Source organism: Centruroides sculpturatus, unplaced genomic scaffold (genome assembly GCF_000671375.1).
Source record: "Centruroides sculpturatus isolate CEXI.00-Female unplaced genomic scaffold, Cexi_2.0 scaffold2000, whole genome shotgun sequence".
NCBI classification, from domain to species: Eukaryota; Metazoa; Arthropoda; class Arachnida; order Scorpiones; family Buthidae; genus Centruroides; species Centruroides sculpturatus.
Window position 1 is genome coordinate 69441 of NW_019386179.1, and position 15110 is coordinate 84550.

The 15110-nt window shown below is 31.9% G+C and overlaps 2 protein-coding genes and 1 pseudogene across 2 annotated transcripts; all 3 read right to left on the reverse strand.

Annotated features, from left to right (window-relative positions):
• Positions 1-4194: 4194 nt before the first annotated feature.
• On the reverse strand, positions 4195-14324 carry LOC111613959. The gene is given in 4 exon segments (XM_023355310.1): positions 4195-4364; positions 6334-7296; positions 7299-10803; positions 14200-14324. Coding segments are annotated over 3 exon segments (4638 nt in total). The 5' UTR covers positions 14200-14324.
• On the reverse strand, positions 10825-12717 carry LOC111613960 (annotated as a pseudogene).
• Positions 12382-14233, reverse strand: LOC111613956. Its single transcript, XM_023355307.1, has one exon. It carries the CDS (start codon positions 14197-14199, stop codon positions 12835-12837), a length of 1365 nt encoding a protein of 454 aa, XP_023211075.1. The 5' UTR covers positions 14200-14233; the 3' UTR covers positions 12382-12834.
• Positions 14325-15110: the final 786 nt, after the last annotated feature.

Below are 15110 nucleotides of genomic sequence, written 5' to 3' on the forward strand. Positions count from 1 at the left end.
TAGTAAAACTAGAATTTACTGCTAGTCAAAAATGAATTTGAGTTAAAACTAGTTTTAACTAGACAAAACGGGTTTTAACAAAGACATTCAGTATAAACTAGTTTCAACTAGTTAAAACGCGTTCTAACTAAAAACGGGTTTTGACTGTAACATATATATATATATATATTATTTATACTATACATTATATACTAACATGTATTATACTAACAAAAAATATTATATATACTACATATATATACTAACATTTAAATATATTCTTAATAACTTCATTTGTTATAATGCAACAAATAAAATTTTTATTTGCTGCATTATAACAAATGAAGTTATTAAGAATATATTTAAATGTTAGTAAAATAATTCTTGGGGTTATTTGGATACACTGGAAATGAGAATTTATCGTATAAGAAATAATGGAAAACACCCCTATTATCCAAATTCCTGATATTCAAATTATTTTCAGGAACTCTATACAGCTATCAGCTATATCCTATTATCTGAATATAAAATAAAATAATTTAAAAACTTAACATGCAATTTTAATCAATTTGTTGCTTTTACTGTTCTTATAATAATTCTTATTTACTATATATCTATACTTGAACAAAATAAAATATAAAATGTTTTGTACTTGTATATACTCTCACACACACACAGTTTCAATTAACCCAAGAGTCATTGAAGTGGGGTTTTGCATTGAGATCTGTTGTATAAGAGTGTTTTGTCTTTGTCAATAAAAACAAGAAAACTAATACAATAATGTTTTACAAAACTTGGTTTAGTGATTTGTGATACTTGAAAAGATTATAGATGTTTTTAAAAAAAAAGAAGTTACATTGGTGATTTTTAATGACTATGAATTTTGAAAAATTAATGGTTAATAAAAGTTCTATTTCATATATTATATATAAATATTTATATATATTATATAACATTTTATTACTATATATTTTATCACTTTGTATCAAACATGTTGTTCAAGTTTTTGATTATCTGATGTACAGTACCCTCAGTCTGCATTACCTTAAATAATTAGGACATGCTACTGTGTATGAATTGCATTTTGTGTGGCTCTATAAGATGTCTGTCACAATGAAAATATATCCCATTTCCCAGAATACTAAAGAAATAAGAATTGCTATCGGTTGCCATCAATTTAATTAGTTCAGAAAAATTATAGAGTAACTTATTGACAATTTATTTTTACAGAATAATTGAAACATTATAATTGAACCATAATTGAAACATTATAATTGAACCATTAACAAAAACATTATAATTGAACAATAGAGCCAGACTCCTATGGGTCTATAATATGGCTAATTAATTAAGATAGTAAGTAATTTGAGCTAGATGTAGATAGTTAAGCAACTATCTCACATTAAATTTAATCATTAGAAATAAATTAATTTAGGATATTCTGGAAAAGTGATTTGAAGATGCAAGTTCAAATGCAACTTGCAGCTCCTGCTTATCATGCAGATGCTTTGCCAGTTATGCTATACAGATCTGTCTTATCTTCATTTTCAGATCAGATCAATTAATTTAGAAGATATATGAGAGCAGTTTTTTCAAGCTCTGATGATCCATAAAACAAAGACAAGTGTAAATAACAAAATGAATTTATTACCAAAAGTTAGTACAAACATGGTTACTTTTCAACATAATCACTGTGAAGATTGAGGAATTTCTCATATCTGTGGACGAGCTTTTCCATCACCTTGTCATAGAACATTGCCGCTAGTGAATTGAGATGGCCTTAACGTTGTTTTGAAGATCGTCATTAGTTCATTAGTCTCAAACCTCTGACCTGCTAGCAATGTTTTCAGTTCAAGAAAGAGGTGGAAATCTTCACATATTAAAATGTTCCAAGCTGGATGGAAATCTTCACCCACCTTTAAACACCCCAGCATTTAGCCCTGATTTAGTACCGAGCGACATCTTTCCTGAACAGAAAAAGTGGCTAGGAGGGCAGAGGTTCAAAACTAATGATGATCTTCAAAACAATACTAGGGCCCATCTCAATTCACTGGCAGCAACATTCTATGACAAGGGGATGGAAAAGTTTGTCCCACAGATATGACAAATACCTCAATCTTCACGGTGATTATGTCGAAAAGTAACCATGTTTGTACCTAACTTTTGGTAATAAATTCATTTTGTTATTTACACTTGTCTTTGTTTTATGGATCATCAGAGCTTGAAAAAAAAAACAGCCTATGTAATCATACTACTGGTCAGTCACTCATGCATTTGTAGCTTGATAAGAATGTAATTGTATTGCTCAATTATTAACATATGGTTTGGCTGTATACATAAAAACCTTATATTTTGACATGTTAAATATAACATGTAAGTAAACTAAGTTGATCCATCCTATGTTTTAAAGAAAAAATTCTAGAAAATCCAGGATGAAATATATTAAAACATATTGTAAAAAGTACAAATAATAAAGACTTAAATTAATTTTTGTTCATTTATCTTTGACTTATTATCCTTTGTTGTTTCTAGCTGCAAGAGGTAATCCATTTTAATGAATTTACTGGTTCCTTAAAGAAAATATTTTCATGTACTGACCATTCCTTTCAACAAGTTTTCTATATAACACTGGATATAAGTTCCCTATGAAGATTGTAAATTATATAAAATTTTGTTATGGCTAGATAATGATGTTATTACATCAATATATTTCCTAGGAAACATCAGGTGCTTAGGTTAGCAAATATATAAAACTGTTTAAATTATTGAAATTATCAAAAAATATCAAATATCATATAAGATGCAAAGATGTCAGATCTTTTGATATTTGATGACTAATTTCAAGATTCAGTGAATATAGCATAACAACAGTACTTTATTACTTGTAATTATTTTTATTAATTTTAAATTTAGTTCTTGAACTATTAATAATAATCATATAGATCATATAGCTTGATATGTTATTGAAAAGTAATAATTAATTTCATATTAATTTAACATCTTAAAGTTCACAAATTTGAATAATAAAAATTCAAATATATCAGGAATTCAAACTGAACTACAAAAATGAAAGCAGGATGAACTGGTTGTTTTAATTATTTTAATATAAGTTAATATACTGACACACTTTCACCTGAAAATATATCACTACAGTAAAGAAATAAGACACAAACAAACTTGGTCTAATGGTGTTAAATGTTCTTAAAATTAATCATACTTTTTTTTTTAATAAACTCTGTTTACAACATATATAAAAATATTTTCAGAACAGTTTTTTATCAAAAAATTAGAACAAAATCTTCAAATTAAAAACCTCACTTGCTATGTAAATTCAAAAAAGAAAACAGTTAAATTAATCTAAATCTATCAATATAAAATAAAATTAGAAGTTATGTTCTTACTCCAAAGTTGTATAACACATTTTGTCCTACTGCTTTCATTTTTATTAATTTTCGAGAAAGCCCTGAACTTCTGAGGCTTAATTTTGTTTTGTTTTTTTATTTTTGTTTCAATCTTTCAAGATTTTCTTAGTCTCTACTTCTTCATTTAATAATAAAGGAAAATCTGCATCTTAAAGTAACCAGAACTTGTTTAATTTTTAAAAAAATGTTTTTGGCTCTTGAGCTTTCATCAGTTCAATCTTACAAAAAACATTTTTGGAACAGCTTTGAAAATTGAATGAATATAGTTTGTAAAAAATTTTTAAATGTTGTTCAACATTACTGTTAAAATAAAATTTTACAAAATATTTTAATATTTAAACTAATAATAGTTCTTGAATAGTAAAATATTTATTTCTAATAACTTAGTTTCCTGAATTAATTTAACTACTTTACTAAAATTGGCTTCCAACAATCATACAACTCTTTCTATCATTGGAATTTATAACCTTTATTTGGCAATCCCATGTATATAAATTTTTTTTAAATATCTTTAAAGGGAACCTAGTTCTGTATTCTTGAGTTATAGATGGTTTTTCTTAGTATACCATTAAATCTTTTTTCCCTGTCCATATCAGCAAAGTGGATATGTTGAAGTTGTCTTTTGCCACTGATCTGTAATGCTCTGATTCTAACCATTATTGATCTTGAAGTGGAGTCTATACAAAATAATTTTCATTGTGCAATGATAAACTTATTGCATACACTTCTGATTTTAACAATTTATCTGACCTAAACTTATCATTCCTAATTGCTCCAATAACTAAGTTTCCTTCTACTTCCAAGCAAGTATCTTGCTTTCATGATATATGCAGCTGCTAGCATCTACAATCTTAGTCCTAACTGCTAATACTTCTTTTTGTTCTCTATTCTGTTCTCTGTCAACCTTTTTACAGAAGATTTGACAATAATGTATGACTTTTCGTAGGACTCCATGATTATCAGCTGTTTTTCAATTAACTTAAATTTATTATTTCTAGGTTTTATTGCAGAGGAATGGGAAACTGCCCTGCTAATTAGAGCTCTAGAAGCAGACAAATTGTTAATTGTTTGATTTTGAAAATACTAATGTGTGAAAAGCTGTTCCATTTCTTGTAAGATTGAACTGATGAAGGTTCAAGAAGAGTCAAACATTTTGAAAATTAAACAAGTTTTGGTTATATTAAGGGGCAGATTCTGTCTTTCCTCTATAATGGTGCCAAGTTTTGTTAGTTTTAAAAACATTCAGTAATAATAAAAAAATATTTATTATTGCTTTTTGTTTTCATTTGTCGTCAGGATCTTTTGATTTGTTGTATCAGGTTTCAAATTTAGATATTTTGAATTTTTTTCTAAAAAAGAATGAATAAAATGTTTAAAGTAGATATATAAGTAAAGTATCCAAAGGGCATTTCATCCCATATTTTGTTGGAAATAGACACATTAGCAATGTCTGACAATATGAAACTTTCGAAAAAACATGTTCTTATGCCGTTGCTCTATCACTTCAAAAGCGGCCATAGTGTAATGAAGCTCACGATCTCATCTGTAAAGTATTTAAACACATTCAGGTTTTACCTGTTAGGTGTTGTGATTCCGTGGACTGATCTTTGTTGGCCTTTTTAAAAATCTTTCACATTTGAAAATGAGTATCTTTATGGTTTTTATAACTAGTCTAGATTAAAGATCATTTTTCCTGTTTAATTTGATATATAATAAGTATTTGTTGATATAGATTTGATTGTTCATAATATAATGTAAAGAAATGCAAAAACCAGTTTTTTTAAGCCTTTATTTATAATTGGACCATTTGAAAAATGCATGCTCAATTCTGATTGGGTAATTGTTTATTTTCATTCTATTTATTGTTTTCTGTCCTTTGACAAAAGATATATGATGAAGTGTGCAACAAAATTTTATTTTTTGATTTGTTTATGTGCCATTCTGTTAAATATGAAAATTTGCCACTAAAAAAGTGCAATAAATAAATAAGTATAAACATCAAATTATCCACAATAATTTGTTCTTTATACTTATTTATATTTACATTTTAAAAGAACTAAACATTAAATTATTTAATAATAACAGTAATAACTTCAATAATAAAATAAAAGGATGGGAAAACCTTTCGTTGTGAAAAAAATTCAATAAAAGTCTCAAAATTGCTATATTGAGTTCAAGTTTCAATTTTAAAATTCTGTCAATAGCTGGAGCTAGAAGTACACTACTTGTACAAAAAGATGGAGGACATAGAAAATACAAGCAGACACTTTTAGATCAGGGGTTACAAAAAATTATGGGTATATTGCTGGATCAAAGGTCATTCCCATATCTCACATCAGAAAGTGTTAAAAGCTCAGATGAAATGAGAGATTTATATTCAAATCTGCATTTTCAGATCATCACAGTAAAATATTTAGTAGTAAAGATCTGTTTAAAAATCTACATAATTCAAAATATGGAAGTCATTAATTATTTCTGTACTTTTTATTTTTTAAATTAAAGCAATTTTTTTTAACTAACTGTTTCTCTTCTTTATGGTATTTTTAGTAGATACAAAAGTTATAAAGTTTTTCATAGAATAAAAATAGTACAGAAATTATCTTTTGATAAAGAAAATTCATGAAAATTATTTATAAAAGTAATATGCACACTCACTCACTTTAATATGTACCGGTACATATACTCACTTTATACAGCTGGAAAATTTCAAAATGTTTACAAATTTTACTTATTTAAATATAACTTAAATCCAATTTCAATTTTTATTGAAACTACTTGCAGAAAATAAATTATATTTTGAGATGATTATTTATGTATAAAAGCAAAAAGCATGAAAAATTTATTATTATTAAAAACATTNCACAGTTGGTTTGCTTATCCAGCTGTATTATAACCGCTTTATCAGACAACGCGCCCAGTATCTCTTCATCACCTCGATATCCACATAATATATAGCAGTTTTTCGATACACTGCGTTTAAATACACCATTTTTTGTTTTTACACTTACAACTCTTACTTTACCATCAGACCCTGGGAAAACTTCTGTAATTCTTCCCACTAACCACTTAAAGATAGGTATATTATCTTCCTTGATAATGACTAATGTCCCTATTTTAATATTTTCTCTTTCAATCATCCACTTATTCTGTTGTTGTAAATTATTTAAATATGTATTAGTCCACCGTTTCCAAATGATTTGCGTCATTTTTGTTACACGTTGCCAATGTGAAAGTCTATTGTTTGATAGAGATTTAAGATCAATATCTGGTAGCGTGTCAATTGGTCTACCTATAATGAAATGAGCAGGTGTTAATACCTCAAGATCATCTGGATCCACTGATAACGAGGAAATGGGGCGACTGTTTAAAATTCCCTCGATTTGATTGGTGATTGTGAGAAACTCTTCTAATGTCAAGATTGTACCACCTACAACTTTTTTTAAGTGATACTTGAACGATTTAACTCCTGCCTCCCACAATCCACCGAAGTTTGGGGCTCTAGGGGGGTTGAAGTTCCACTGAATGTTTTCTGATGACAAATAACTAACCAATTTTTCATTTGGCTTATTTACCATATTGTACAATTGTTTCAATTCTGCCTGGGCTCCAATAAATGTTTTTGCATTATCCGTAAATAATTTGGCACTTTTACCGCGTCTCGAGAAAAATCTCTTTAATGTTGCAATAAATGAATCAAATGTGAGCTCAGATACTATTTCAAGATGTATGGCTCGAGTCACCAAGCAAATAAAGATACACACATAAATTTTATTATACGTACTGTACCTCTTCTTTGATTCTTATATTTTTATGAGAAATGGTCCACAAAAGTCAATTCCTGTACAGTTGAACGCATAATTTTGGTTCACTCTCTCATAAGGTAGATTACCTAAAGTTGCTGAGAAACAACTGGTTTAGCCTTAAAGCAAGTAATACATTCATGAACAACCTTTCTGCAGAGTGATCTTCCATTTAAAGGCCAGAACATCTGTCTCACTTGATACAATAAAGCCTGTCCGGTAAGATGTAGATATTTCCTATGAAAGTAGGTTAAAATACATTTAGTCAAATAATGTTTAGCAGGCAGTATTGCAGGATGTTTCTTATAAAAATTGAGGGTGGAATTCTGCAATCTGCCTCCAACTCTTAATATATTATAATTATCTAAAAATGGACATAAATTACTTATTTTGAAACTTTTTGGCAACGATTTCCCAGACTGAATGCACTTTATTTCTTCCGAAAAGCTTATTGTTTGAACATTTTTGATGATGCAGATTAAACCTTCTCTTAATTCCTTGGTTGTAAGATGCCCATAGATCCTATCAGGAGGTGATAATTTTGCATTTGTTATAAATCTTAGGCACCACGCCATGATTCGTTGAAGTTTTACAAATGATGATATTTTACTAATGACAGGCAGCTCTTCTATGCTTGTGCTAACACTACAAGTAGCATGTTTACGCTCCTCCTCCCTTAATGCTGCATCACAAATAGGTATATTCTTGGTGAATGGGATGTCATTGGACATCAGCCATTCAGGGCCATTCCACCATAAGTCACGTCTGAAAATATATTCTCTGGGATGCCACTCCAGACATAAAATCTCTATCACCCTAGTTCCACTAGCTGTATGATACATGTCATCTAACGAACCGCCATGCACATCCTTTAACATAGATAGTTCACTTGTGAACCATTTGTGGAGCTCAAATCCACCTCTACCTAATAATTGAATTAATTCATTAATCAGTTCCTTACCCATTTCAGAGTTGTTTACACCAGTCAACATGTCATCCACATAGAAATCTCGCAATACTATTTTTGAGGCTCTCGGAAACTCTACACTCTCATCAATCGCTAACTGCTTCAAAGCTCTCGTAGCCAAATATGGAGCTGATGTTGTTCCATAGGTGACTGTGTTAAGACGAAAAGTTTGTATTGGCATTTCTGAACTCTCTCTCCAAACTATTCGTTGAAAGTCACAATCCTCAGGTCTAACCTTCACCTGTCGATACATCTGCTTGATATCAGCTGTTATTGCAATATTGTGACAACGAAATCTTAAAAGTATATTAATCAAATCTTCCTGGGTTTTTGGACCAATCATTAAGGTATCATTAAGGGAAATACCTGATGAAGATTTTGTGCTGCCATCAAACACTACTCTCAACTTGGTCGTTAAACTTGATTCCTTTATTATATAATGATGAGGGATATAATAATGTTGATTTTCTAAGTCTTTACAATTAGGTGAGATTAACTCCATATGTCCTAACGACAAATATTCCTGCATAAATTGTCGGTACTGATTATAGATATCTGGCTTCATAGCGAGTCTCCTTTCTAAACTGTAAAGTCTTCTAAGGGCAGCAACACGAGAATCTCCTAACGCCTTTCTATCGGGTTTAAAGGGTAATGCAACATAATATCGTCCGTGATCATCTCTCCAAACACTTTTCTCGAACTGAATTTCACACAACTTTTCCTCAGTACTTAATAATCGAGATGAGGGAATATTTTCAAGTTCCCAAAATGATCTCACTAACTCATCCGTTTTTACACACGAATGATTCACCACAACTCTGTTGGGCTCATGGGATTCAAAGGTCACTTTGCCTGAGATAATCCAACCCAATTTAGAACTCAATGCAAATGGACAGCTCATACTACGTTTAATTAAATTTCCATTGATTAACGACAGAAATACATTTACGCCAAACAGGATATCTATGTTCCTTGAAATATAAAAGAAAGGATCGGCCAAAATAAGATCACTAAAGTCAGTGCAAATCTCTGAAGGTAATGAAACATATGGAAGGTTTTCAGTGACTCTTTCTATTACAAAGGCAGAAGTAGAAGCACGCAGTTCACTTTTAAAATGTGAAGTAAATATCAATTCAACCTCTCCATTGCTCATAGTGGTGAATGCGCCTAAACATGAAACCGAAATTGTACTGTCCCTTACATTTAATCCTAATTTTGTCACACACTCTTTAGAAATAAATGATCTCTGACTTCCTGAGTCTAATAAACATCGACATTCTACCCATTCGTTGTTAGAATTTAAAACCTTAATTTGAGCAGTACATAATAGAACTTGGTTGTTTGCATTCTTTCTTGACCCTCCTTCACAATGTGAGGCACAAATTGACTTACAAATTGTCTCTTTCGTCATCTCAGGACATATACTTGAATTCATGGATGAAAGGCTAGTTTGTGGATTTGACTCGGAGTCTACCTTAGAGATGGAATTTCTTTCCTTTCCATAACACAAGAGTGAGTTGTGTCTTCTCTTGCAGTTTAAACAAGAAGCATTGACAGTGCAATTTCTCACCCTGTGATTTTTCGACAAACAATTAAAGCACAAACCTTCCCTTTTTGCTAACTCTATTCTGTCCTGTACCTTAAGCTTCTGAAATTTAGTACATTTGTATAAAGCGTGGTCTCCCTTACAGCATGCACATTGTCCCTTCATTTGAGACGAGAGAGATGTAACCTTAGGCATGAATCTTTTATTCATCTGTGTTTTGGTTGGCTGTAGAGTTCTAACATGACCCTTCAAAAATTCTAATAAGTCATTTAATGGAGGAATATCATCACCTTTAAGTGAGTGCTCCCACCAGCCTCTGGTTGTTGCATCCAATTTAAATTGAATAATGAACATAAATAATATGCTCGAAAACTCATCTATATTAAAATTTAGAGCTTCTAAGGATCGAATACACTCTGTAGTTGAGTCAACAATATTTAAAATCTGTGCCACATTTTCATAATTTAATGTTGGCAAACTCAATATCTTCTTAATTAACGAAGCTACCAATTCTCTTTTCCGAGAATATCGTTGGGAAAGTAGTTCCCATGCAATTTTGAAATTTCGATCACAAATGGATAGGGATTGTATGATTTTTAAAGCTTCTCCTTTTAATGAACACTTTAAATACTGTAGTTTTTGAGCACCTGACAATTTTCCATTGTTTGTAATAGCTGCTTGGAACAGGTCACTAAATGGCAGCCATTCCTCAAAATTACCACTAAATGAGGGCAATGTTAATTTAGGTAATTTTAAATCTGACATTCCACTAGCTTTATCAACGTTGGATATACTATTACTATTTTCCAATTTTAAATTTGTTCTATCTATCACTAATATCAACTCATCAATCGAATCTTGTGCTATTTGACTTTCCTCAATATATTGTTCTATTTCGTCTTCCTTACAAATATCAAACAGTCTCTCAAAGACCTCCTTTACTTCATTAGCAATTGCACCCAATTTCGAACGGTAAAGATCAAGTTGCACACTATCTGAGTCGTCAACATTCCCCAGAATTTTCTCTCTTAGTCTAGTAAGACTACTCTTGACAACTCTCTTTTTTATCGACAATGCCTTTAGATCCATTTTNAATAAAGCCTGTCCGGTAAGATGTAGATATTTCCTATGAAAGTAGGTTAAAATACATTTAGTCAAATAATGTTTAGCAGGCAGTATTGCAGGATGTTTCTTATAAAAATTGAGGGTGGCATTCTGCAATCTGCCTCCAACTCTTAATATATTATCGTTATCTAAAAATGGACATAAATTGCTTATTTTGGAACCTTTTGGCAATGATTTCCCAGACTGAATGCACTTTAATTCTTCCAAAAAGCTTATTGTTTGAACATTTTTGATGATGCAGATTAATCCTTCTCTTAATTCCTTGGTTGTAAGATGCCCAATACTATAAGGAGGTGTTAATTTTGCATTTGTTATAAATCTTAGGCACCACGCCATGATTCGTTGAAGTTTTACAAATTATGATATTTTACTAATGACAGGCAGCTCTTCTATGCTTGTGCTAACACTACAAATAGCATGTTTACGCTCCTCCCTTAATGCTGCCTCACAAATAGGTATATGCTTGGTGAATGGGATGTCATTGGACATCAGCCATTCTGGGCCATTCCACCATAAGTCACATCTAAAAATATATTCTCTGGGATGATATTCTAGACATAAAACCTTTATCACTTTAGTTCCACTAGTTGTATGGGACATGTCATCTAACAAACCGCTATGCACATCCTTTAATATAGATGGTTCACTTGTGAACCATTTGTGGAGCTCAAATCCACCTCTCTCTAATAATTGAATTAATTCATTGATCAGTTCCTTACCCATTTCAGAGTTGTTTACACCAGTCAACATGTCATCCACATAGAAATCTCGCAATACTATTTTTGAGGCTCTCGGAAACTCTACACTCTCATCAATCGCTAACTACTTCAAAGCTCTCGTAGCCAAATATGGAGCTGATGTTGTTCCATAGGTGACTGTGTTAAGACGAAAAGTTTGTATTGGCATTTCTGAACTCTCTCTCCAAACTATTCGTTGAAAGTCACAATCCTCAGGTCTAACCTTCACCTGTAGATACATCTGCTCGATATCAGCTGTTATTGCAATATTGTGACAACGAAATCTTAAAAGTATATTAATCAAATCTTCCTGGGTTTTTGGACCAATCATTAAGGTATCATTAAGGGAAATACCTGATGAAGATTTTGTGCTGCCATCAAACACTACTCTCAACTTGGTCGTTAAACTTGATTCCTTTATTATATAATGATGAGGGATATAATAATGTTGATTTTCTAAGTCTTTACAATTAGGTGAGATTAACTCCATATGTCCTAACGACAAATATTCCTGCATAAATTGTCGGTACTGATTGTAGATATCTGGCTTCGTAGCGAGTCTCCTTTCTAAACTGTAAAGTCTTCTAAGGGCAACAACACGAGAATTTCCTAACGCCTTTCTATTGGGTTTAAAGGGTAATGCAACATAATATCGTCCGTGATCATCTCTCCAAACACTTTTCTCGAACTGAATTTCACACAACTTTTCCTCAGTACTTAATAATCGAGATGAGGGAATATTTTCAAGTTCCCAAAATGATCTCACTAACTCATCCGTTTTTACACACGAATGATTCACCACAACTCTGTTGGGCTCATGGGATTCAAAGGTCACTTTGCCTGAGATAATCCAACCCAATTTAGAACTCAATGCAAATGGACAGCTCATACTACGTTTAATTAAATTTCCATTGATTAACGACAGAAATACATTTACGCCAAACAGGATATCTATGTTCCTTGAAATATAAAAGAAAGGATCGGCCAAAATAAGATCACTAAAGTCAGTGCAAATCTCTGAAGGTAATGAAACATATGGAAGGTTTTCAGTGACTCTTTCTATTACAAAGGCAGAAGTAGAAGCACGCAGTTCACTTTTAAAATGTGAAGTGAATATCAATTCAACCTCTCCATTGCTCATAGTGGTGAATGCGCCTAGACATGAAACCGAAATTGTACTGTCCCTTACATTTAATCCTAATTTTGTCACACACTCTTTAGAAATAAATGATCTCTGACTTCCTGAGTCTAATAAACATCAACATTCTACCCATTCGTTGTTAGAATTTAAAACCTTAATTTGAGCAGTACATAATAGAACTTGGTTGTTTACATTCTTTCTTGACCCTCCTTCACAATGTGAGGCACAAATTGACTTACAAATTGTCTCTTTCGTCATCTCAGGACATATACTTGAATTCATGGATGAAAGGCTAGTTTGTGGAGTTGACTCAGAGTCTACCTTAGAGATGGAATTTCTTTCCTTTCCATAACACAAGAGTGAGTTGTGTCTTCTCTTGCAGTTTAAACAAGAAACATTGATAGTGCAATTTCTCACCCTGTGATTTTTCGACAAACAATTAAAGCACAAACCTTCCCTCTTTGCTAACTCTATTCTGTCCTGTACCTTAAGCTTCTGAAATTTAGTACATTTGTATAAAGCGTGGTCTCCCTTACAGCATGCACATTGTCTCTTCGTTTGAGATGAGGGAGATGTAACCTTAGGCATGAATTTTTTATTCGTCTGTGTTTTGGTTGGCTGTAGAGTTCTAACATGACCCTTCAAAAATTCTAATAAGTCATTTAATGGAGGAATATCATCACCTTTAAGTGAGCGCTCCCACCAGCCTCTGGTTGTTGCATCCAATTTAAATTGAATAATGAACATAAATAATATGCTCGAAAACTCATCTATATTAAAATTTAGAGCTTCTAAGGATCGAATACACTCTGTAGTTGAGTCAACAATATTTAAAATCTGTGCCACATTTTCATAATTTAATGTTGGCAAACTCAATATCTTTTTAATTAACGAAGCTACCAATTCTCTTTTCCAAGAATACCGTTGGGAAAGTAGTTCCCATGCAATTTCAAAATTTCGATCACAAATGGATAGGGATTGTATAATTTTTAAAGCTTCTCCTTTTAATGAACACTTTAAATACTGTAGTTTTTGAGCACCTGACAATTTTCCATTGTTTGTAATAGCTGCTTGGAACAGGTCACTAAATGGCAGCCATTCATCAAAATTACCACTAAATGAGGGCAATGTTAATTTAGGTAATTTTAAATCTGACATTCCACTAGCTTTATCAACGTTGGATATACTATTACTATTTTCCAATTTTAAATTTGTTCTATCTATCACTAATATCAACTCATCAATCGAATCTTGTGCTATTTGACTTTCCTCAATATATTGTTCTATTTCGTCTTCCTTACAAATATCAAACAGTCTCTCAAAGACCTCCTTTACTTCATTAGCAATTGCACCCAATTTCGAACGGTAAAGATCAAGTTGCACACTATCTGAGTCGTCAACATTCCCCAGAATTTTCTCTCTTAGTCTAGTAAGACTACTCTTGACAACTCTCTTTTTTATTGACAATGTTTTTAGATCCATTTTTAATAAACTAGAAATATCGTACCTGAACAACTAAAGCAAAAGATCCTTTAACTAAAGCAATAGTCCAACGTCCAATACTTGAAGTAGATCTTCACTCCAACTGAAAGTTCGTCTGTATCCAATTTACTTCACTGCACTCAACGTTACCACCATTCGCCTCGACGGACCAGAAAATGTTGTATACAAATGTAGTGATGATGATGGTGGTGGTGTAGAATGTTTTCGGATAGACAGTCAAAAAGAACACAGTACACGCTTCTTTTTAACAAAAAATAAAAACACTTTAATTTCTCCAAATCAGCGAGTGACTCTCTGGCACTCCACCATTTTTTGATAGTTACAATACTGGATCAGCCACACAGCTACTCACTCTGTTAGCTGCCTGGTTAGTACACACTATCTCTGACTCTACACACCCCTAACTAGGCGGGACAATCTCCCCCACACGCCCGGGGACACCGTCACCTCACCCACCCCACATGTGTGACCAAGCTGTGGACTGTCCATCACCACCTGCTGACATCCACACACCTGACACATGTCTCACACATGTTACACTGAACTTAACAAGCATCAAGTTGTAAAAAACACCAGTTTCATTGCAGCTAAAAATATTGCATGCTGTACATTGTTTTAAAAGTCATGGCAAAGTATCATTTATCCAATCCTGAACCATTTCAACATTGATGTCATTGTGTTCTCCATGAACTGTTACACTTGATATTCTGTGTCTTATTTTGAACTTGTGAAGTCATCTCACAGAAACAGAGAAATCTTTTACTTCTAGCTTTTTAGCTATTTCATCTGCTTTCTCAATGAGCATTGGGACATTTATTGGAATATTTTTGGCTTAAATTTGTTTGAACTATTTGAATTAGTCTATCCTTTACTCTAGTAAATTTTCTTTC

Excerpts from the sequence above, each read along its gene's own strand:
- LOC111613956 (XM_023355307.1), bottom strand. The coding sequence starts at position 14,199 with ATGGATCTAAAAACATTGTCAATAAAAAAGAGAGTTGTCAAGAGTAGT.